Source organism: Mobula birostris, chromosome 3, assembly GCF_030028105.1.
Source record: "Mobula birostris isolate sMobBir1 chromosome 3, sMobBir1.hap1, whole genome shotgun sequence".
NCBI lineage: Eukaryota > Metazoa > Chordata > Chondrichthyes > Myliobatiformes > Myliobatidae > Mobula > Mobula birostris.
In genome coordinates this window covers 16,518,313-16,544,177 of record NC_092372.1, presented here as the reverse complement: position 1 = coordinate 16,544,177, position 25,865 = coordinate 16,518,313, and the positions used below count along the sequence as shown (strand labels likewise).

Here is a 25,865-nt window from a genome sequence, read left to right as displayed (position 1 = left end):
TCACCGACAGCCAACTAGAATTGGCCCCCTTTATTCCAACTCTTTTCCCCTGCTAATCAGCCAATCTTCTATCCATGTTCATATCTGTCCTGTAATACCAGGTGATCTTATCTTGTTCAGTGGCCTTCTGTGCAGCACCTTGTCAAAGGCCTTCTGAAAATCTAAGTAAACAGCATTCGCTGACTCTCCTTTGTCTATCCCACCTGTTTTTTTCTTCAAAGAATTCATGTGGTCAGAAGCTCGAAGGAATAATCATTCCTTTTCAAATATCTACTGCATTCTGCCATAGATTGAAGGTCAAGGGGGATGTGAGTGGGATAAGACCGTCTCTTCCCATGAACAAACGGGACTGGTTTCCTCAGCCGCATAGGGCAGACAGCAGCCTAAGTTGCTGTGTTAGTGGAACTGGTCTGCATCTTCCCCCATGCACATAATTCCATTGAGTCAGCATTGGAAATCACAACTTAAATCCCAAGATCCTGATTCAAGAAATGTTGGCACTCGGTCTGATATTTTACTGATTTGAGGTGTTGGCCAGGAAGTACATCTAATCTGAATATTATATCTCATTCCTTACAAAGTTCAACAGATGAGGTCTGATTTTAATTACTTTTTTTCATCTGTGATTAACTGTGGGTAAATTCCCTGGAACATCATCCAACATCTGGTTTGAAGATGGTGCCACCAGACCGCACATTCAAAAGAACTAATTCTTTTATTATTCATTCAATAACCCCCGAGAGATAAATCAGCTTTCTTTATATACTTTGATATACACAGTTTTGTAATTAGCAGGAAATCTCTGCTTGGATAATAAACAAGGTACTTAATTAAACATAGGGATTTCATTAATACATTGTTCATGAAACACATATATTTGGCTATGATTATACACATCCAAAGCTGGACTTTAAGACTATAGATGTCCTCTTCCTCTCTCAGTTTCAGCTGTATACAGAATATAGTTTGACCTTTAAAAACATTGAATCATAGCCACAATGAAAAGGGACTTGGATCATGGAGTTAGGGTGAAGGTGGGGTTGTGTTCTGGAAAACATTAGCAGCTCCTCGGAAACAGCAGTTCTTCTTAAATCTGACAGTTCCTTCAGTATCCTGACCTGGTTAAACCACTGTTGCATGTTAAGAAAGAATTTTGATCAGATAAGTGCTAGATGTAGACAACAGTTATCAATTCTACTTACCTTGGGACTGTACCATGCAGTGTAATGCACAATAAAGATTTTAAAAAATCAAAACTTTACTTGCATTTGTCAAAATCTTAAAGTACATTTTACTAACTTATTCACTCAAGAGTATAGTTTTTGGTGAGGGGAACCGAGAAAGTTTTCTCATGGATGGCAACTGCCTGCACTTGGCATAGGCATTCACTCGAGTAATTGCAGAAACACTTACTGTCAGCAGACAAAGTTTAATAGTAAACACTATTAAACTGCAAATAAATTGAGGGATTGGTCCATTCTGGCCTGACTTGCACATATCACAGACATTGCCAACAGACAGACATGCACCATCATGGAAAATGAATAGCATTTCAGATTTAGATTTATTTATCACATGTACATTGAAACATGCAGTGCAGTGTGCTGTTTGTATCAGACATCCCACCTCTCCCGGAAGTTCCGGGAGTCTCGCGCATGTTAATAATGGCTCCCTGATGCCGCAAATTATATAAAATGTCTGGAAATCAATTTTTTTGAGAGAAAGCGAGCGCACGTGTGCACGCTTGTGCAAGATAGAGTTCCAAAAAAAGAAAATATAAAACGTACTTCACCCCAGACTACCCTGAAGTGTACCCCTGCCTAATAGGGGTCAAAAATAATGACAGTGTTGCTCGCTGCACTGTTTGCAACAGTGACTTTTCTATTGCCCATGGTGGGTTAAGACTGAAAAAGACACGTTGAGGTGAGTTTAACAGGTGTCATTAGTTCATTAGCATAGCTAACGTTATTTAAACTAGCTGGCTAGCTGCTAAGGAGCTACTCTATTGCAGACATCCCACCTCTCCCAGAAGTCTCTCACAAATTGACGGTGCTACCTCCCTGAAATGAGTTTTTGTAGGGTGGGATGTCTGTTGTGTTAACAACCAAAACAAAATAATGATGTGCTAGGGCAGCCCACAGGTGTCACCACAAATTCTGGCACCAACATAGCATGCCCACAATGTCAGCAGAACACCACAAGCAGCAACAGAACAGCAGAAAAACAAACTCACCCTCCAACCAGACCACCCATTCACACACACAACTAGACCTCCGACCCAAAGACAAGATGCCTCTGGGCCTCCAGTCCTTGGCCCCGAACGCCTAGATTTGTAGACATTGAGTCTCCAACCTCCAGTCCCCGGTCCAGGCTAACAGACATCCGGTCCTTTATCTCTGGGAAAGCCAACCCAGGATCTTCGACCTTTGGGCTGAAGTTACTGTGAGGCCAAACAATGAAGGAGGTGGATATGTGTTGGGCGGAAAATTTGTGCCCAAATATTGTGGTGCTGTGGTTGTCCAGTAGACACCTCCCTAGGCACTGTGGGTACAGGTATGTCTCCTTCTCCATTACCCACAAAGATCAAAAGATACACATTCTCCGCAGATATCACATCTTTCTGCAACAGGTATTGTCATCTAATCTTGAAACCTCAATCCCATTTGGAGCCTCTAGATACCTCTGTTCACTCAGATTACCTACACTCTCAAAATAGTGGTTCCCCCTTCCGTGCAGGTGCATGTACCCAACCCATGTGAACTGCAGATAGAGAATGGATTAGGGGACATTATCAAAAAAGCAGAAGCCTATGGTAGCCAAAGTCTCTATGTATTGCAAAGTTAGCCTTTGTACAAGTATTTCTGCTGTGCCAGGTGACCCCAGACAACACCCTAGCAAAGACTGTTTGAAAGACGCTCGAGTAGAACACATAAGGTTCTGGAGGAACTCAGCAGTTCAGGCGGCATCTATGGAGGGAAATAAACAGATCCTGATGAAGGCTCACACCTCATAATATTGATTATGTTTCCTCCACCAGAGATGCTGCCTGACCTTCTGAGTTCCTCAAGCTTTTTGTGTGCGTTGCTGAAGATGTCCAGTATCTGCAGTCTGTCGTGTGCCTTTGAAAGACATTTGGACAGGTATACGGATGGGAAAGGTTTAGATAGATATGGGACAAAGGCAGGCAGATAGGACTACCTTAGGCAGGCATTTTGTTCAGGGTGGCCGCATTGGGCTGAAGGGGCTGTTTTAGTGCTGTGTTAATCTCTTAAAATAAATAGAGGATTCTAGGCAATGTGGAGGCACAGAATGATTTTGGGGTCCCCTTGGCGTGCAAATTGATAGTGTGGTTAAAAAGGTGTATGGTGTGTTGGCCTTCATTAGTCGACGGACTGAAATCAAGAGCTGTGAGGTAGTGTTGCGGCTCTATAAAACTCTGGTTCGACCACTCTTGAAGTACGGTGTTCATTTCTGGTTGACTGGTTATAGGAAGCATGTGGAAGCTTTAGAGTGGGTGCAGAGGAGATTTACCTGCCTGGATGAGGGAGCATTAGGTTGAGCAAGCCAGGGCTTTTCTCTTTGGAGCAAAGGGGGATAAGAAGTGATTTGATAGAGGTGTACAAGATGATAAGAGGCATAGATAGAGTGGGCATCTAGAGACTATTTCCCAAGGTAGAAATTGATAGGGCATAATTTTAAGGTGTTTGGAGGAATGTATAAGGGGATTTCAGAGGTAGATTTTATACCCAAAGTGGTGGGTGCACAGAACAATCTGTCAGAGGTGGTGATAGAGGTAGATACATCAGGGACATTTACAAGTCTGTTAGACAGGCAGATAGAAAAATAGAGCACTATGTGGGAGGCAAAGGCAAGATTGATCTTAGAGTTGGTTAAACATTTAGTACAAAATCATTGGCCAACGTTGTTGTACTGTGCATTATTGTTCTATGTTCCTTTCTCTGTGCTCTACCTTCTATGTTCTGAATCAGGCTGTTACCATTTAGGGGCAGTGGTGAGGATGCAGGAATGGGGAGAAACAGAAGGGTAACTTGATGAACTGAGGTGGAAGCAGGTAGGAGTGTCAATGTGTAGAGTCTGAAGATATGAGCACGAAATGAGTGAGCAGAGACTCAACTTGAAGTAAGATAAGAATAGGTTAAAATGCCAATAGCAGCCTAGGCATGGGTAATAGTTGGTCTTGCAAGAGCAAGAAGACCCTGAATGGAGTTATATACAGGCCTCCCAACAGTAGCCAAGATGTTGTCTGCAAATTACAACAGAAGATGGAAAAAGCATGTAAAAAGGGCAATGTCAGAATCAGGTTTAATATCACTGGCATATGCCTTTACAGTAGCAGGACAATGCAATATATAATAGAAAGAACATGAATTACAGGAAGTATATATATAAATAATAGTTTAATTAAATAAGTAGTGCAAAACTGAAAATAAAAGAAGTAGTGAGGTAGTGTTCATGGGTTCCACATCCATTCAGAAATCGGATGGCAGAGGAAAAGAAGCTGTTCCTGAATCATTGGGTGTGTGCCTTTAGGCTTCTGTACCTCCTTCTTGATGATAGCACTGAGAACAAGATATGTCCTGGATGACAGGGTCCCAAATGTTGGATGTTGAAAGTCTGACCAGAAATGCAAAGAATAGTGTTATTTACAAAATAACTATGAATAAAAAAGTGCGACAGCACACAAATATAAAAGTACTGAGACAATACAATATGGGTGCAATACTGCTTAGCGCTGTGATGTGAGGTTCAGCAGGGTCACAACCTCAGGGAAGTAGCTCTTCCTGTGCCTGCTGGTGCGGGAGCGGAGGCTCCTGTAGCACCTACCCGATGGGAGGAGAGTAAAAAGTCCATGGTTAGGGTGAGATGCATCCCTGATAATGCTTTTCACCCTGCCCAGGCAGCGTTTATGGTAGATGTTCTCAATGGTGGGCAATTGAGTGCTGATAATCTGCACCCAGTTAGGCCAGTTAGCCTGTCTTCAGTGGTTGGGAAGATGTTGTAGTCCATTTTTAAGGATGAGGTTTCAGTGCACTTGGAGGCACATGATAAAATTAGCAAAAGTCAGCATGGTTTCCTTTAGAGGAAATCTTGCCTGACAAATCTTTTGGAAATAACAGGCAGGATAGATGAAGGACAGACAGTAGATGTTGTTGTCTTTGATTTTCCGAAGCCATTTGACAAGGTGTCACACATGAGGCTGCTTTACAAGATAAGTGCACATGGTATATAGGAAACATACTGGCAAGTATAGAAGATTGACTGACTGGCAGGAGGCAGGGACTAGGAATAAAATGCGACTATTCTGGTTGGCTGGTGCTGACAAGTGGTGTTCTGCAGGGGATGGTATTGGAAGGCTTCTTTTCATATTATTTGTCAATGATTTAAATAACAAAATTGATGGCTTTGTGGCCGAATTTGATACAAAGATAGGTGGAGGGGCAGGTATTGTTAAGGAAGCAGAGAATCTGCAGAAGGATTTAGATTAGTAGAAGTGGCAAAGAAGTAGCAGATGGAATATAGCGTAGGGGAGTGTATAGTCGTGCACTTTGATAGGTGGAATAAAGGTGTAGACTGTTTTCTAAATGGGGAGAAAATTCAAAAATTAGAGGTGCAGAGGGATTTGGAAATCTTTGTGTAGGGTTCCTGGAAGGTTAACTTGCAGGTTGAGTCAGTGGTAAGGAAGACAAATGCAATGTTACTTTCATCTTATATGGATTATGGTCCTATAAAAGCAAGGATGTGATGCTGAGGCTTTATAGGCATTTAACAGACTGCGCTTGGAATGTTGTGAGCAGTTTTGGGCTCTTGATCTAAAAGATATACCGGCATTGGAGAAGCTCCAGAGGAAGCTCACGAGATTGATTCCAAGAATGAAAGGGTTCATATTTGAGGAGTACTTAATGGCTCTGGGCCTATAATTGCTGGAATATAAAAGAATGGTGGGTGCGGGGTCGGTGGGGGGGGGGGGAACCTTATTTAAACCTATACGATATTGTAAAGCCTCGATAGAGTGGATGTGTGGAGGATATTTACTATTGTGGATGGGTCTTGGACCAGAGGGCACAGCCTCAGAGTAGAGGGATGTCCACTTAGAACAGAGATGAGGAAGGAACTTCGTTAGCCAAAGGGTAGAGAGTCTGTCAAATTCACTGCCACGGACATCTCTGGAGGCCAAATCATTGAGTATATTGAAAGAGGATGTTGATAGGTTTTTGATTACTGAGGGTGTCAATAGGTACGGGGAGAAGGCAGGTATATAGTTTTGAGAGGGATAATAAATCAGCCATGGTGGAATGGTAGACCAGACTTGATTGGTCAAATGACCTAATTCTGCTTCTACGTCTGATATTTATATGGGAGTCATTCTAGTTCAGCTAATTCTATGGCATGTGCAGGAATTGTGGCTGCAAAAGTATTTGAGTTTTTCATGCACTTCTACCATAATTGCGTCATGGCCGTCCCAGAAATAAGCGAGAATGCAGATATGATCGGTATTCACAACACACTGGAGGAACTCAGGAGATCGGGCAGCATCCGTGGAAAAGATCGGTTGACGTTTCGGGCTGGAACCCTTCATCAGGACTGTAGAGGGAAGGGGCAGAGACCTATGATAGGGCCTCTGCCCCTTCCCTCTACAGTCCTGACGAAGGGTTCCGGCCCGAAACGTCGACCGACCTTTCCCACGGATGCTGCCCGACCTGCTGAGTTCCTCCAGCGTGTTGTGAGTGTTGCTTTGACCCCAGCATCTACAGATTATTTTGTGTTTATGATCGGTATTGACGTGCAATGATATTTTCTAGACAGCAACGCTTAAAGTAAGTTGAGGCCCAAATCAGGAATTCATCTGGGAAACAATGCTGAAACCAAACTTCAAAATTTCCCTTTTAATGAAGATTTAAACCAAGTGCATTTATATTGGATCTGGGGAGAGTGCCTCAATCTGTATATTCTGCTCAGTCTTAGATTCAGCACTGGTAAAGTGATTGCCTATTGGTCGTAGGTTGATTATATGACCTTCCCCTGACCCTGCAAGAACGCCACCTCAGCGCGAGAGGCTGTGGAATCTTTTTGGCCTATGACACGTCCTGATACTCAGTTAGTTCACCTCGCTGGGACTGCCAAATGTTCCTCGGTTACAAAAGGTTACCAAAACAAGTAAAGGCACTCATCAGCAACAGTGATGCAGAAGCCCTGTTGGAAGTGATTTACATATCTTTAGTAGATTCTGAAAGCAATTATCTCGGGTATTTTGGAGGCTGCTAAAGGGGTTCTGCATAATGGATGCTGACAGAAAGATTAATATTTCACAAGAGATAAGGTCAGTGGTGCAAATGTAATCAGTGCTCGGCTGTCATAAGTAAGTGTATCACTTCTGCTTTAATACCCTCTGTCAGCTTCAGACAGGTGGATACTCTCAACAGTGGCAAGTGCCAGGACTCATGTTTTAAGAATCTTAACATTATGAATGGTTTCAATTTTTGTTACTGCATGAAGTTCCAAATGTAGGGCTCGTTTACCTGACAATGTTGAAATCTAGTTGAAATAACATTTGTTTCACATGCAAATAGTTTACAATAATGCTGATATCTCATGCTCTTTCATTTTCTGCTCACTCCATATCTAATATAGAGACAGGCCTTTCTGCCCACCTAGTCCATGCCAAACCATTTAAACTACCTAGTCCCGTTGTGTTCTTCTCCAGCTGTTTTGAATTGTTGCTTAAGTATGCTATCATTTTTAAGTTCTCCCAACATACACTCCTTTCTCTTTTTTTTCCACGTTTCAGTTTCGTTAACTTTGTTTTAATGGTAGCTATTACTGAGTGGTGATCTGAACCACAGTCTGCTCCTGGGTAGGCTTAAGAATTTGTGATATTATTTCTAAAGCGTTCATTGATGTTAATGAAACAACAAAAATGAAACAACACCTATTTGGGCAGATTTAAATATGCTATACAGCAATCAGCAGAGGAGATAATCCCAGTACAAGAAATCCAACACACCAACAAGGGGTGGATAACCCAAGAAATTTTAGATCTGATGGAACAAAGAAGGTTAGTGAAGAATAATGAAGTGCAATATAGAGAGCTGGACAGACGGACCAGACAATTGTGCAATATTGCAAAGGAAGAATCAATGAATCAAAAACGCAATGAAGTAGAAGGCCATATTAACAACAGCAAAGAAATGCACAAGAAAATTAAGGAAATTACTGCAATTAAGAAAACCTCCTCTACAGGATGCATAAGATCAGCAGACGGATCCATACTAACAGATCCAGATAAAGTATGTGAGAGGTGGATTCAGTACATAGACAGCTTTTTGAAGATAGAGGGGAACCCCCTGATATTAAACACCCTAATTCTGGACCACCTATTACCAAAGAAGAAATAACTAAAGCAATGAAAAGTGTGAAACATGGTAAAGCCACTGGACCTGATGAAATTTTAGTGGAAATTATACAAACCCTAGAAGATCTGGGCATAGATATTATTTTTGAACTGCTTAATGGCATATATGAGTCTGGTGTATTGTCTGACGATCTCTTGAAATCAGTATTTATAACTTCGCCAAAAATTCCTGGAACTATTGACTGCGAAAATTATAGAACAATCAGTCTGATGGGTCACATAATAAAGATTTTGTTGAGAATTGTTCTGAGCCGAATTAAAAATAAGTTAAGGCCAGAAACTTCTAAACTGCATTATGGGTTTATTGAGGGTAGAGGAACTAGGAACACAATTTTCATACTACAAATGCTTTCAGAAAGGGCAATTGAATTTCAAAATGATGTCTTTTTATGTTTTATTGATTTCACTAAAGCATTTGACAAAGTGCAACATGAAAAATTATTTCAAATTCTCATTAAACTAAACATTGACGGAAGGAACCAACAACTGCTTCAAAATTTATTTTGGAATCAAACAGCAGCGGTAAAAATTGATGATAATATATAAGCAGTTGCACTAAAATTCAAAGAGGACTGAGACAGGGATGCGTTTCCTCACCGGAATTATTTAATATCTATAGCGAAATGATTCTCAGAGAAATAGAAGACCTAGATGGGATAAAAATTGGAGGTGTTAACATCAACAATATAAGATATGCAGACGATACCACCCTAATAGCAAGTGCTGTAAAAGACCTACAAATCCTCCTAACCAAAGTAGTACAAACAAGTGCAGATTTTGGTTTAACCATCAAATGTAAAAAAAATGAAATGTATGGTAATATCAAAACAGCAGGACACACCCAACTGCCAATTGTACATTGGTAACCAAGAGATTGAACAAAAGACCAGCTTTAATTACCTTGGTAGCTTTATATCACAAGATGCTAGAAGTAAAGTGGAAATAAAAAGAAGAATTGCCATTGCCAAAATCAACTGTCCAAAAAATGAAACCCATTTTTACCAACAGACACATTTCTATGACAACAAGGCTTAGGCTACTAAAATGTTACATCTAGTCAATCTTGCTGTATGCTTCCGAAACATGGACTATAGCACCAGAACTACAAGAAAACTTAGAAGCAACAGGAATGTGGTTTCCAAGAACAGTGGTCCCCAGCCTCTGGGCCGCGGACCGATACCGGGCCGCGAAGCATGCAGGGGTGCAGCGGTAGCCGGGACGCACCCAGCACATCTTTAAGAAAAAAGCCGAAATAAACAAGCTAATTAATTAGGTGCCGCCCGGCACGTAAATCTCGGCCCAAATGAGAGGCGATGCAATCGGCAATTACCTCTGATCTGGGCTGACATTTACGTGCCAGGCAGCACCTAATTAATTAGCTTGTTTATTTTGGCTTCTTTCTTAAATATGTGCTGGGTGCATTCCGGCTACCGCTGCACTGCTGCATTCTTCGTGGCGTGGAGGTTGGGGACCACTGTTCTAGAAGAATGCTGAAAATATCATATAGAGATAGGGTAACTAATGAGACAGTACTCCAACGTGTCCATACAAAAAGATCTTTAATGAGAACATTAAATGAGAGGAAACTTAAACTCCTGGGCCATGTCATCAGAGAGGGAGAAATAGAATGCCTTACAAGGCCGTATGCCTAGGAAACGCGGTAAAGGAAGGCAAAGAAGAAAATATATGGACACTGTGAAAGAACTAACAGATCTAATGTGCGAGATATCATTGACGCTGCAAGGGATCGTTCGATGTGGAGAGCCATGATTGCCCAAGCGTGTAACGTGCAAGGCACATGAAGAAGAGGAAGTCCCATTGACCTGCAGCCGGACTATAGCCCTGCATACCCCTCTCACCCATCTCACCCATGTACCTATCCAAGTTACTCATGAACATTGAAGTTGAACCCACATCCACCACTTTCACTGGCAGCTCATTCCACAATCTCACCACCCTCTGAACAAAAAAAGTTTCTCCTCTCAGTCCCCTTAAGCATTTCACCTTTCACCCTTAACCCATGACCTCAAGTTTTAGTCTCACCCAACTTCAGTGGAAAAAGCCTGCTGACATTTACTCTATCTATACCCCTCATAATTTTGTATACCTCTATCCAATCTCCCCTCAACCTTCAAATTCTAAGGAATGAAGTTCTAACCTATTCAATCTTTCCTCATAACTCAGGTCCTCTAGTCCCGACAACATCCTTGTAAATTTTCTCTGTACTCTTTCAATCTTATTTACAGCTTTCCTGTAGGAAGGTGACCCAAACTGTACACAATATTCCAAATAGGTCTTACCATTGTTTTATATAACTTCATCATAACATCCCATCTCCTGTACTCAATACATTGATTTATGAAAGTCAATGTGCCTAAAGCTTTCCTTCGACTCTTAAGTACCTGTGATACCATTTTCAGTGTATTATTAACCTGTCTGCCCAGATTCCTTTGTTCCACCACACTCATCAGTGCCCTACTGTTCACAGCTCATTGTGTAAGACATACCCAGGTGGGTCCTCCCAAAGTGCTACACCTCACACTTGTCTGCATTCGGCTCTATCTGCACCTGCTATTTTTTGGCTGATTTTTCCAGCTGGTTCAGGTCCCGCTGCAAGCTTTGATAGTCTTCCTCGCTGTTCATTACACCCTCAATCTTGGTGTCATCTGCATATTTGCTGATCCAGTTAACCATGTTATCATCCAGATCTATATATAATATTTTTATCCATTTATTATTTTCAGAAATATTTGCCCCCTTCACTACTGCCATTTCATGTGGAACTATTACTTATGGTAACTGTTAGATCCTGATGCTTTTGCAATCCAAAGATTCTTCAGACTTCAAGAATGAAGCATAAAGCTTATTGCCAGCAAATTTATTAAGTGTTACAAAAAAAAACAAACAAAGGTGAGCTGAGAGAACAAAAGCGAGACCAAGGAAAAAACACTTTATCTCATACTCATACTTCAGTGGCATGGTGGAATCGTGGTTAGTACAACGCTTTACAGTACCAGCGATCCAGGTTCGATTCCCACCGCTGCCTGAAAGGAGCTTTGTATGTTTTTCCTGTGACTGCGTGGGTTTCCTCCTGGTGCTCTGGTTTCCTCCCACAGCCCAAAGACCTACTGGTTAGAAGGTCAGTTAGTCAATGTAAATTGTCCCTTGATTAGGGGGATTGCTGGGCAGTGCAGCTCGAAGGGCCAGAAGGGCCTGGATCATGCTGTATCTTTATAAATATTATAAATAAAAAAAAGAACAGACAAAATGCTAAAGAAAATAGCAATATAAATAATCATTACAAACTCGAGTAACTACAGTTAACTATAAAATTGCCAGACTCAAATATATATCAGATTCAATACTGGAGTAAGAAGTTTACAAAAACTTAAAAAAAAATACAGAAGCAACTGCTGGAAATTTCACTGAACAATACATGTATAGGTGATTATATAAAAATACAAGAAAAATAACAATTCTACATCCTAATCCAACAATGCATTAAGTGAGCTCAACTTGAAACAATTATATTTATGAGTTGGTATATTAATTCTCAAAATATTAGAATTTGCTATCAATTCCATCAGAGTTCTTAGAAATTTTACTAATCTTAGTCATACGACCTCTCATGGTCCAGAACACATCCTTCACAACCAGGAAAGCTCATTATTCTGATACCTCCTGAGGAGGCTGAAGAAAGAAAGACTTTGCACATCCACACTAGCATTTCTCTACAGATGCACAGTTGAGAACATCCTGCATGGTATGAAATGGCACCACAGTAGACAGGAAGGCAATGGGTAGTGAAAACTGCCCAATGCATCACCAAAATATCCACCAACAGGGACATTCAGTATATACAGAAAGGTGCCAGAAAAGGGCCTGTAACATCTTGGAAGATTCCACCCATCCTGCTCATGGACTGTTTGTCCCATTCCTGTCAGGCATGGAGAAAAGCTATATAACATCCTCACCTGGACTATGAGATTGAAAAATAGTTGCTTTCCCCAAGCAGTGAGGCTGATCAACACCTCCACCCACTAAGCCACCCCTTCACACCCCCAACTACCACTACATTATCATTTCCTGTCAGTCACTTATGAACAAATGCTCCTGTGCCTAGTGCCACTTGTATATAAGCTATCTTATGTATTTATTGTGTTGTTCTTTTTGTTATTATTATGTTCTTTTTCTTTTGTGGGTTTCACTTAAAGTAAAAACAAAGTACACACATTTATCCCTAGTCCTGTGTCTTTTTTTTCCGATTTTTGGGACTTACAAAACATAACACACCGGACCCTCTCCAATGCCGGCACATCGTTTGATAGATATGGAAGTAGTCGTCTGATCACATGAGTCGAGTATGATGTTCTCCTAAGGGGTTGCTGTCAATGTGTGACTTTGTTTAATATCAGGAGGCTGTTGCACGGGCAGACACCACAGGGTGCTTTACAGATTGGGATCAGAGTCCAGTAGCATGGAATGCAAGAGGACTGGGGTCCCTCCACTGCTGCAGACTTCCTCCGCCTTCAGTGCCATAGTGATGTGTTATCATCTTCCGCCAGCTCCACCCCGAGGTCTGGTTGGATTGTTTGCTGCCTGGAACTTGCCCCTTGAGTTTACTGACATGAGTCACCCTACCAGGAGCTAAGCTCCAGCCAGCGTCATTCTCAGAATCTCGGGAACTCACAAACCTCTCCCCCCTGACAAAGTGACGATCCTCGGAGACTGTGTGTACCCATGTTTCCATACAGACTGCTCCATACATTGGTAGGTTATCCAATTGGTGGAAAACCATTTAGTAGCACGGCAGCATAGTGGCTAGCCCAATGCTTTACAGTAAAGGCGACAGAGATTCATTTCCCACCGCTGTCCATAAGGAGTTTGCACGTTCCCCTGTAACTGTGTGGGTTCTCTCTTGGTGCTCCAGTTTCCTCCCACAGTCTGAAGACACAGCAGTCGGTAGGTTAATTGGTCATTGTAAATTGTCCTGTAATTAGTCAAGGGTTTAATTGAGGGTTGCTGGACAGCACGGCTTGATGGGACGAAAGGGCCGACTCTGCCCTGTATCTCAATGAATAAAAAAAAATCAGCTACATCAGTGATACTGACACACCACATGCAGTCGGAAATCTGATGACATCAGTCTTTGCACATTCATATCCACCCCATCCTAATCCATCTTTTGCTTTCAACTACCCCCTGCTGTTATTTATTGACTTTTTCCATGAGATTCTCCAGCAAGTCTAGCATTTAAAGCCCATTCTTAGTTCCCCACAGTACTATTAGTCAGGCAGCCCATGATTTGCCTTTGCTGATAGAGGAACAACAATGTACTGTGATACATTATGAGGAGGAGAGGATCAGTCTGGATAACTTCACTCACCCTACCACTGAACTGATTCTACAACCTACAGACTCAATTTCAAGGACTCGACAACTCATGTTCTCTGTATTTTTTTTGCACAATTTGTCTTCTTTGACACATTGATTGTCAGTTTTTGTCTCTTATGTGTAGATTTTTTCATAAAACTTTATTGTTTTGTTTTTATTGTAAATGCCTGCAAGAAAATGGAACTCAGGGTAGTATATGGTAATATAGGTGTGGTTTGATAATAAATTTATTTTGAACATTAATACACTTCCACTTTAAGATGGTGCATTAGTTTAGGCAGAAGTTTTCCTTCGTGTTTCCAGCCCTTGTCCTGCTGGGTGGCAGCAGGACTGTTCGCCACATGTTGTTAAAGAAATATTGTTATCTTTCTGTGGTGCAACTTTTAACCAAAACACATGATACCATTGTGTACTGTAGGTGAACAGAGTAAAATTAAGGTGGCAAACATGCTCTAGCCAAAAGCAGCGCATACCGAGCTTCTGAGCATTGTTGGAGTTGTCCAGGCAAGCCGAGAATATCCCTGTCACACACCAGAAGAGTGGTTAATGATAGTGGAAAGGCTTTACGGAATCTGGTGGCAAGCAATCCACCCTAGAACAGTTGTGATCTGTTCCTGTGGATACAGTACCTATGTGGCTTATTCCAGTAAATTCTAGTCAACAGTCATTATACCATCTGCATTCCTCCCCATCACGTTACATGGAGAGGATCTGATACGGGTAAAGCCACCAGAAGGAATTATAGAGCACTACAGAACAGAAGCAGCTCCTTTGGTCCATCTAATCCATTCCAAGTCCAATTGACTTGCACACAGACCATAGCCCTCCATATGACTTCCATCCACAATCACTCGTTCATTACGTGTTGTGCCATATGATGTGGTCAGTCATGCTAACCATGATTGTTCTTGGCAAATTTTTCTACAGAAGTGGTTTGCCATTGCCTTCTTCTGGGTAGTGTCTTTACAAGACAGGTTACCTGAACCATTATCAACACTCCTCAGGGATTGTCGGGCTGGCATCAGTGCTCGCATAATCAGGACTTGTGATGTGCACCATCTGCTCCTATGACCATCCACCACCTGCTCCCATGGCTTCAGGTGACCCTGATCAGGGGGCTAGGCAGATGTTGCACCTTACCCAAGGGTGACCTGCAGGTTAGCGGAGGGAAGGTGCACCTTATACCTTCTTTGGTAGAGACATATCCCCACTCCACCACCCTTCCATCCATAAAGCTATCCAAAGTTGTCTAAAATGTTGAAATAAAACCCATATCCACCACTTCTGCTGGCAACTCATTCCACACTTGCACCACCCTCTGATTGATATAAAAGATTGTTGGAAAGTGTCAATGTGCATGGCATTTGAGTAAAACAAATAAACTAAGCCAAAATTATAGATTTGATTTTCCCGAAGGCAAAAAAAGACTGTTCCATTCTCTGACAGCAAAAGCCTAACACAGCAGACTCTAAACATCTGAATCATGTGCTTCAACTTTCTTTGTTGTAATCAGCTAGCTGGAAGTAGTAGTTCAAGTTTAACTATCATTTAGTCATACATGAATACAGCCAAATGAAACAGTATTCCTGCATGGCCAAGGTGCAAAACAGAGTACTAACAGTCATACACAGCACAAAGCACATAAGATAGCAGTAAACATATAGTCACCCAAAATACATATAATATAGGCCAAGCCCAAGTGACATGTCCTGTCAATTCATGATGCAAGAATGATCATCAGCAAGAATAAGACCTTAGCAGTCACAAACAAACACAAATGCATGCAGGCAATCCACCTTATCTTCTACCGAGCAAACACTGGAGAGCAGCACCGACAGGCAGGGCCTGCCCCCTGTCCAGCATGGATATCACACCACAACACCTCCTGCATCTCCTCTCCTGGGCAGCTGCACAGGCGATCGCAGCATGAGGCCTAGTCCATGCTACAACCAAAGTCACTCAGCTCACCCACCATCAGTCTCCTGTCAGGTCACTGGAGCAGGGATCCAATTGCAGACCCAGTACTGTACACAGTGATATTAATTGAGTAACAAATCCCAAGGTGCAAACAAAGTCAGCATCAAAGTTCAGGCAGAGATCAAAACATCCAGAGAAAGCCAAAAACCAGAATCAGGAAACAGGCAGAGTTGATATTCAGATGGATAGAGTACAGATACAAATGCTGGGAAAGCTAAGGAAAATTCACTAGCACAATTTGGCAACAAACAGGTGAAAACACAGGACTGAAATACACTGATCAATATACAGAGAGGCAGATGATAGGTGGAGCACAATGAGACACAGGTGGCAGCAATACAGGTAGTAATGAGAAGCAGGTGAGAGGTGGAGTACTCAGTAATACAGGGGCCGGAGTAGAGCAGGAGCAGGGACAGGAGCACATGGGGCATGAAAACAAACAAGAGAACATGGCAATACAAAAACACAGAATGATGGCTTGGGGGAAAACACGCAAAAAGACAGAGTTCAACTGGAGGTACTGACGGTCTCCCCAATACACCAATGAGCTGGACATGCAGTATTCTACATAACCATGTCCAACAGGGTTTTGCGATCACAAGAAAAATGCCCAAGACAATCACTTGCTGTTAGGCAGGACACCATCCTCACACATTGACTCAGAAGACTTCCTGCAGCAGGCAGCAACATAGTCCGCACGAAGTTCAGCAACTCCAGCTCCTGGCTATCAAGCAATTCACTAATGGGATAGACCTGCAGTACCTTAAGTACTTATTGTCTAGCAGGATCTTGATATCATAAAAAAAAAGAACATTTAAAAAGACAAAAATACCTATGGTTGTCCCCAGAGAGACTGCTGCATCCAAATGCACCATCACCTTACCAGAAGTCAGATATTAGGTAGCGACATTGCAGATAATGACGGATTATATCTCTTCTGCTACTGTTGGCTCGCAGCAGCTCAGGACTGTATTTCTCTGGTCTGCTAGGTCATTTCTGATCGTTTCCCATTGAATGTGGTGGTAGAAATATAAAAGAAAATGTTGTAAGTACTCAAGTCAGCCAGTATCTGTGGAGAGAGAAGCTGAATCAATGTCCTTTGATCAGCACAGCACAGAAACAGGCCCTTTGGCCCATCTAATCCATGCTGAACTGTTATTCTGCCTAGTCCCAACAAGCTGCATCTGGACATTAGCCCTCCATAACCCTCCCATCCATGTACCAACCCAAACGTCTCTCCTGATGAAGTCTCTCCTGAGGGTCTCGACCTCAAAGGTCAACAGTTTATTCATTTCCACAGGTGCTGCCTGACCTGCTGAGCTCCTCCAGCATTGTGTGTCTGCTACTCCAAACTTCTCTTAACTACTGCAATTGAACCTGCATCCATCACTTCTGCTGGCAACTCATTCCACACTCTCACCACCCTCTGATTGAAGAAGATCCCCCTCAGGTTCCCCTTATATATTTCACCATTCACACTTAACCCATGACCTCTAGTTCTAGTCTCACCCAATCTCAGTGAAAAAAGCCTACTTGCATTTACCCTATCTATACCCCTCATAATTTTGTATACCTCCATCAAATCTCCTCTCGTCCTTGTAACCACCAGGAGATGAAGTCCTAACCAGTTCAAACTTCCCATTGAATTCAAGTCCACAAATCCTGGCAACATCCTTGTAAATTTTCTCTGTACTTTTTCAGTCTTATTGACATGTTTCCTGTAAGTAGGTGACCAGAACTGCACATAATACTCCAAATTTGGTCTCATCAAGGACTTATACAACTTCAACATAACATCCCAACTCCTTACTCAATGCTCTGATTTGTGAAAGCCAATGTGTCAAAAATTCTCTTTACCACTCTAAGTACCTGGGTTTGAAAAATTTTTCAACTATCACCCTCTTTCAACTATGAAGGTCTGAACAGTGAAAATGGAGAAATCAAGGATTTGGGGTGGAAAGAACAAATATAAGATTTACAGTAGGTTATAGACTGAGAGACTGACTGATACTTGTAGATGGGCAGGCAGAGAGAGGCTAGTGAAGGCTTGTTAATCACAGATGACCTGACTCGAAGAGATGTATGCAAAATGATTTAAATGAAAATGGGATGCAAGAGGAGAAAGGGGAAATAAATGCTGAAACCCCTGGGTGACCCCCTTAACCCAGGTCATGCCCTCTTCTCATTGCTACCATCAGGAAGGAGGTACAGAAGTCTGAAGGCACACACTCAATGATTCAGGAACAGCTAATGACCCTCTACCATCAGACTTCTTAATAGACATTGACCCCATGAACACTACCTCACTATTTTTTTTTCTTTTTGCTCTATACATTCAATTTAACTTTTTAATATATCTGTATTTCTTACTATAATTTAGTTTTTATTATCAACTATTGCAGTGTACTATGGTGACAGGGTGGAGATAAGTCTCTGCCAAAGCAGATGTATGGCATTCCTTCCCTCCACAAGCCTGCAGGTCACACTTGGGCAAGGTGTAGCATTAGCTTCGTCCCCTGATCATGGGAACAGTTGGTGCACAAGTCCTAGTGATGCGACCACTGCCTCCAGGCAGACAATCTCTGAAGAGTATTGATAATGACTGGGGTCACCCGTCTTTTAAAGACACGGCCCAGAAGAAGATAATTTTTTTTACGCAGAGAGTGGTGAGTGCATGGAATGGGTTGCCGGTGACGGTGGTGGAGGCGGATATGATAGGGTCTTTTAAGAGACCCCTGGACAGGTACTTGGAGCTCAGAAAAATAGAGGGCCATGTGTAACCCTTGGTAATTTCCAAGGTAAGGACATGTTCGGCACAGCTTTGTGGACCGAAGGGCCTGTATTGTGCTGTAGGTTTTCTATGTCTCCATGTTTCTAACTTCCAAGAAGAATCATGGTCAAGACCATGATCACCCTTGTCACATGACACAACACTAAGTGATGATGATGATTGCAATATATTGCTGCCACAAAACAACAAATTTCATGACATATGTCAGAGATATTAAACCTGATTCTGGGAAACTAAACAATTCAGATGCTGCAAATTGGCAGTAAAACAGAAAACTCCAGATATACTCCACCTGACCAATTGTATTTGTGGAGAAGGAAATTGTGCTGATGCTGCAAATGGATGATCTTCCTTCAGGAGTTGCCAGTCCTGATACAAACTGGAAAAGCCATTAGCCTGAAGTTGTTGAACTGATGGTGGTACTGACTGACACAGTGGAAATATGCTCAGTCTGAAGACTCAGTATGTCGACACTGTTCATTTTATTTGGAGTTCAAAATTCTTGCTTCCAGAGTATCTGTCAGGAATAACAATCAAAATTCCATATGTTGCATACTCATTATTCACATGTCTTGAACACAAAAGATTCTGCAGATGCTGGAAGTCCAGAGCAAAGCACAAAAAATACTCAGCCGGTCAGGCAGCATCTTTGGCAGGAGCTCCCAAACTTTTTGTACAGTACCATGGACCAATACATTAAGCAAGGGTTTCATGGACCCCAGGTTGGGAACCCCAGTCTATGGAGGGGAATAGAGTAAACAGTTGCCATTTTGGGTCAAGGTCCTCTATCAGGACTGGAAAGGAAGGGAAGAGGGTAAAGAGCACAAGCTGGAAGGTGATAGGTGAAGGGTGAGGTGAATAGGTGAAATGATTGGTTGCAAAGAATGGAAATAAAGGGAGTCTTTTCTGGTTGGCTGCCAGCAACTAGTGGTGTTCCACAGGGGTCTGTGTTGTGACCGATTCTTTTTACATTATCTGTCAATGATTTGGATGATAGAAGTGGAGAGGCGGGTGAATGGGGAAAGAAATGGCAGATGAACTGTAATGTGTATGTTCATTCAGTTTGGTAGAACAAATGAAAGCATTGACTATTTCCCAAATGGAGAGAAAATAGAAAAAAACTGAGGCGTAAAGGGACTTGGGAGCCCTTGTGCAGGATTTCCTAAAGGTTAATTTGCAGGTTGAATCTGTGGTGAAGATACAAATGTGATGTTAGCCCACTCACTATCAAGTGAAAATCTGCAGATGCTGAAAATCCAAGCAGCACACGCAAAATGCTGAGTTCCTCCGCCATTTTGAGTGGGATGCAATGTTTTCATGTTTATTGTTATTTAAAATTTCCAATCGTATAATTCCAATTAGGACATAGAACATAACAGCACAGTACAGACCCTTCTGCCCACGATATTGTGGCAAGCTTTTAACCTGCTCTAAGAGCAATCTATCCCTTCCATTCTACACAGCTCTCCATTTTTTATCATCCATGTGCCTATCTTAAGAGTTTCTTAAATGCCCCATTGTATCTGCCTTTACTACCACCCTTGGTCCAGCATGCCACACACCCATCACTCTCTGTTAAAAAAACAACTGTTATAACCCCTATACTTTGCTCCATTCACCTTACCACTATGTCCCCTATTAGTAATTTCCACTCTGGGTAGAAGTCTCTGCTATGCACTCGATCTATACCTCTTATCATCTTGTACACCTCAATCAAGTCACCACCCAATCTCCTTCACTCCAAAGAAAAAGACCTAGCTTACTTAACATACCCTCAGAAGACATGCTCTGTAAGCCAGGCTGCATCATGGTAAATCTCCTCCGCACTCTCTTGAGAGTTTCAACTTCCTTCCTAATTTGAGGTGACTAGAAATGAATGCAATACTCCAAGTGTTGTCCACTTGTTAACCTTCCAGGCCAAATCTTGTCATCTTTTCTTTTCAGTCCAATCCTGTCTTGATCCGTTTTGTCTATCCTTTCTAAACATCAAATATCCCAAAGTATTTTACCCATAATCACCATGAACCACACGGCAAAATTGCCATTAGGTTAAAGCATTTACTTCCCTACTTACACCACTAGTTAATCTGTCCTGATAAAAATACTTCAAGTATTCAGATGCAAAACCTTTAATGTTAGTTTTTGACCTTTTTCTTGAATTAGTTTTGATTATGATGACACTGTTGTTATTAAGTACTCTGATCCTTTTGGTCCCACTCCATTTAGCACTGGGGTTCCCAACCCGGGGTCTATAGACCCCTCCATTAATAGTAGGGATCCAAGGCATGAAAAAGATTGGAAACCCCTGATTAGCATCTCCCCAATTTTTTCTGTGTGACCTCAGACCGATTCAATCTGCAAATTAATCTTTAGGGTGTTCTGTACAAGGACTCCCAAGTCATTTTGCACCTCAAATTTTTAGATTTTCTCCAAAAATTAACTTGATTGTGGTCACTCAGTTTTCGAGGATGGCCTACTCTAAGCAGATTTACAGCTGTGCCATATTCTTTCCATTTCTTGATGAAGTACTCCAAGGAATATTTAGTGACTTGGTAATTTTCTTGTATCCATCTGCTGACTTGTGCTTTTCAATAACCTTTTTGCAATATTGCTTGGATTGTTCTTTTTTCCTTCATGGTGTAGTTTTTGCCAGGATATCAACTCACCAGCAGTTGGATCTTCCAGATACAGGTGTACTTTTATTAAATCTCCATTTAACTAATCATGTGACTTCTAAAACCAATTGGCTGCACCATTGATGTGGTGTGTCATGTTAATGGGGGTGCAATCAATTACTTTGTGTTTTATATTTGTCATTAACTTAGATCACTTTGTAGAGATCTGATTTCACTTTGACGTGAAAGCATTTTCTGTTCATCAGTATCAAAAAAACTAAATTACATCCACTGCGATTCAATGTTGTAAAGCAATAAAACATGAAAACTTCCAAGGGAGGTGAATACTTTTTATAGGCACTGTAAGTGTCCTCTTGTATTTCTTATCCACGTAAATACCTCATTTGTTCCTTGATGCCTATACCTGCTATACACCCTCTTCGTCTTAACCAGGGCATCAATATCTCATGGAAACCAAGGTTCCATAAGCCTGTTAGCCTTGCCTTTTATTCTGTCAGGAACATACCAACTCTCTACTCTCAAAACTTCACCATTGACGGCTTCCCACTTACCAAGCATTCCTTTGCTAGAAAACAACCCACACTCGCCAAATCGTTTCTGATATCATCAGAATTGGCTTTTCTCCAATTTAGATTCTCGACCCGAGAATCCAGACTATTCCTTTTCCATAATTATCCTGAAAATAATGGAATTATGATGACTATATCCAAAGTGTTCTCCTACACAAACTTCTGTCTCCTGCCTGTCTCATTCCCTAGAGATCCAGTATCGCACATTTTCTAGTTGAGAGAATGTTCTCTGTGTATTGACTCCATGTGATTCCTAAATGGACATTGAACCAGTGAACACTACCTCAGTGTTTTAATATAATATATATTAATTATGATTTTTGCACGATTTTTAATCTGTGATTGATTTACTTATTTATTTTTTATTTTTTTTTTCTTCTTCTATATAATGTATTGCATTGAACTGCTACTGCTAAGTTAACAAATTTCACGACACACGCCGGTGATAATAAATCTGATTCTGATTCTGATTAAGGAGACACCTGGACACTTTTGACAGATTCTATCCTATCCAGACCTTTTACAGTATGGGATTCCCAATCAATATGTGGAAAGTTAAAATCACCTACATCACACCTAGGGTGCCATGATCGCGTACCAGTGGGCGCAACACCTTACAACTTGGGTCACTAGCATTCAGAGATCAGTTCCGACACTGTCTGTAAGAAGCTTGTATATCTTTTTCGTGAGTGCATGGGTTTCTCCAGGGTGCTCCGGTTTCCTCCCACAGTCTAAGAACATACTGGTTAGTAGGTTAATTGGTCATTGTAAATTGTTTTGTGATTAGGCTGGATTTAAATTAGTGGTTGTTGTGCAGTGTAGCTCATTTGGGCACTGTACGGCACTGTATCCCTAAATAATTTTTTTAAAAATCACATTATTATATTTCTTCAACAGTCAGCAATATCTCTACAAATTTGCTCCTCTAACTCTATTGAGTCCTAAACCTATGTCAGTTTTTTCATGGTCCCAGTAATTAGCCCAAGTTCAGTTATCAGTTAACTACACTTAGAAGAATGGCTGAGGTTCTCTTAAGATTTACATCATTATTGTTTAGAGAATTGCTTGGAGACTGAGCAAAGCAGATGGAAGAAAACCTTAAAAGTCTAGTCACCTCTATGCGCAAGGGCACCTTATTTTCAAAGATTTCACTCAGCTAAGCTACTAAATGGAATCTCAATTTGTTTACCTTTGATGCTCAGTTCTTCACGTTCCCGGAATCCTGTTCAGTTTTAGAAGAAAGCTGATATTGTTTCTGGATGGTTAAATGCCAGATGGTTTTTTATAGGAATTTTGGATACAAAGCTCTGGGATTTTGTGCCTTTACTGGAAGTTATATATAGTTTTCCCATGGCTAAGGTTTATTTTTACATTCTCAAATTAAATACACGAACACAATACATTTCTTCAATTCCCCCATGAAAATTACTGGATAATCTATATTATAAATATTGCAAAGAAACCTTAAAATTTTAGTGAATATAATAATATGCCTTGCTCTAAATGTTGGAACTGTAACTTCATTCTTAACTAGATTTTTAAAAAGATAATCTTTTGTAGGAAATGTAGGTTATCATTTTCAGCAGTTAGAACATAGAACAGTACAGATCAGAACAGGCCCTTTGCCCCATAATGTTGTGCCAATCTATTAACCTACTCCTAGATCAATCCAACCCTTCCCTCCCACGTAGCCCTCCATTTTTCTTTTTCTTTATTCTCATTTGTTAATTAACCATTTCTATTGGGTAGCAACTCATAAAACACATATAAATGAGGCACAGTAGTGTAGCAGTTAATGCAAATGCTTTATAGCACCAGCTGTTTCTGATTCTTACCACTGTCTGTACGTTCTCCCCATGACCGTGTGGGTTTCCTCCGGGTGCTCTGGTTTCCTCCTGCATTCCAAAGATGTACAGGTTAGGATTAGTAAGCTGAGGACATGCAATACAGATGCCAGAAGCATGGCAACACTTGCAGGCTGCCCCAGTACAATCCTTGGACGCAAATTGACACATTTCACTGTATGTTTCGATGTACATGAGACAAATAAATCTAATCCTTAATCTTTAAAAATTGACTTACACTTCAAAGAGCCTATAAAGTTTCAACTAAAGTAATCCATTATAGGCTTCAGTGAGTTCATCTGTAGTTCTGTGTAGTAACTCTTGATTTTTTTTTACAGAAAGAAATGTTGTCGAGGTTATAAGTTTGTCCTTGGCCAGTGTATCCCAGAAGGTAAGAATGTTAATAACTCTCTGTAGAGCCAAAAAGCTGCAGATGCTGGAATTCTGAAGGGAAGACAGAAAATGCTGGAACCACTCAGTGGGTCAGACAGTAAAAAGAAACAAAATTCATGTGTCTGATGCTTCCTCAAATTGGGGAATGAGAGGATTGTTGATTAGATTAAGTTAAAGATTAGATTTATTTTGTCACATATACATGAAAATTTTTTTAGTGAAATGTGTCAGTGAGGACTGTGTTGGATTCAGCTTACAAGTGTCACCACACTTTTGGCACCAACATAGCATGCCCACAACTTACTAACACCAGCCCATAGAGTATGTCCTTGGAATGTCGGACGTGGTCACATGGAGAACAAACAAACCCTTTATCCCTGCCACCAAAGTACATGACAATACACTTCTCTACACTGTAGTTTACCTGCCTTTTTATTGCCCATTCTCCTAATCTGTCCAAGTCCTTCTGCAGACTTCCTACTTCCTCAACATTACCTGCCCTTCCACCTAGCTTTGTACCGTCCGCAAACTGGGCCACAAAGCCATCAATTTTGTCATCCAAATCATTGACATATAACATGAAAAGAAGCAGATCCAACACCGACCCCTGCAGAACCCCATTAGTCCCCAGCAGCCAATCAGGAAAAGGCCCTTTTATTCCCACTCTTTGCCTCTTCCAGTCAGCCGATTTTTCATCCATACTAATATCTTTCCTGTAATACCATGGGCTCTTACCTTATTTAGCAGCCTCATGTGTGGCACCTTATCAAAGGCCTTCCGAAAATTCAAATAAACAATATCCACTGAATATTCTTTGTAACTATTTTGTGTCAGTCTTCACTGTAGAAGACACATGCAATATGCCAGAAATTCAAGAGTGTCAGGAAGAAGGTGCTTGGGAAGCTGAAAGTCTGAAAGTCGATAAGTCACACAGACCTGATGGACAACCCCCCAGGGTTTTAAAAGAGGTAGCTGAAGAGATTGTAGAGACATTAGTAATCCTTTTCCAAGAACCACTAGATTGTGGAATGGTTCTGAAGAACTCGAAAACTGCAAATGTCATTTCACTCTTTAAGAAGAGGGAGAGACAGAAGAAAGGAAATTATAGGCCAGTTAGCCTGAATTCACTGGTTGGAAAGATGTTGATTGTTAATAATGTGGTACTTGGAGCCGCATGATAAAGTAAGCCGATGTCAGCATAGTTTCCTTAAGGGCAAATCTTGCCTGATAAACCTGTTGAAATTCTTTGGGGAAATATCCGGCAGGATAGATATAGTCAGTGGTTGGTGTTTTCTTAGATTTTCCGAAAGCCTTTGACAAGTTTTATAGACCATACCTCTATCAAATCACCCCTCATTCTCCTACACTCCAGGGAATAAAGTCACAACCTGTTCTCTATAACTCAGGTCCTCAAGTAAGAGCAACAACATCCTTGTAAATTTAATGCCTTTTTTAAGAAAGTATACATATCTCTGTGTTAGAAGTTATTAATTTGGAGAACAGAGTTCTAAATTACCATAATTCCTTACATAAAAAAGGGCTTCTAGATTTCATTGTTGAACATTCTGGTTTAGATTTAAGATGATGGCATCTTATTTTGGAGTCCAAAGAAAATTGTTTTCCATAGCACCAACCCCATCACATTCTATTTGCCTTTTCATGAACCTAGATTAGATCATTTGGGTGCCACAGTAGCACAGCGGTTAACACAATGCCATCACAGCTCAGGGTGTTCCAGAGTTTAGAGTTCAGAGTTCAATTCCGGCACCATCTGTGATGAGCTTGAAATCTCTCCCTGTGAGCCACATGGTTGCTTTGGTTTCCTTCCAC

At 41.2% G+C, this 25,865-nt stretch overlaps 1 protein-coding gene across 1 annotated transcript in view; it reads left to right on the top strand.

Moving 5' to 3' along the window:
• The window catches only part of ccbe1 (collagen and calcium binding EGF domains 1), a 441,930-nt gene that overhangs the window by 347,842 nt on the left and 68,223 nt on the right, over window positions 1-25,865 (top strand). The window contains exon 3 of the mRNA XM_072251756.1: window positions 23,981-24,033. Within this exon, the coding sequence (XP_072107857.1) occupies window positions 23,981-24,033 (53 nt within the window). The remainder of the gene's footprint in view (window positions 1-23,980; window positions 24,034-25,865) is intronic.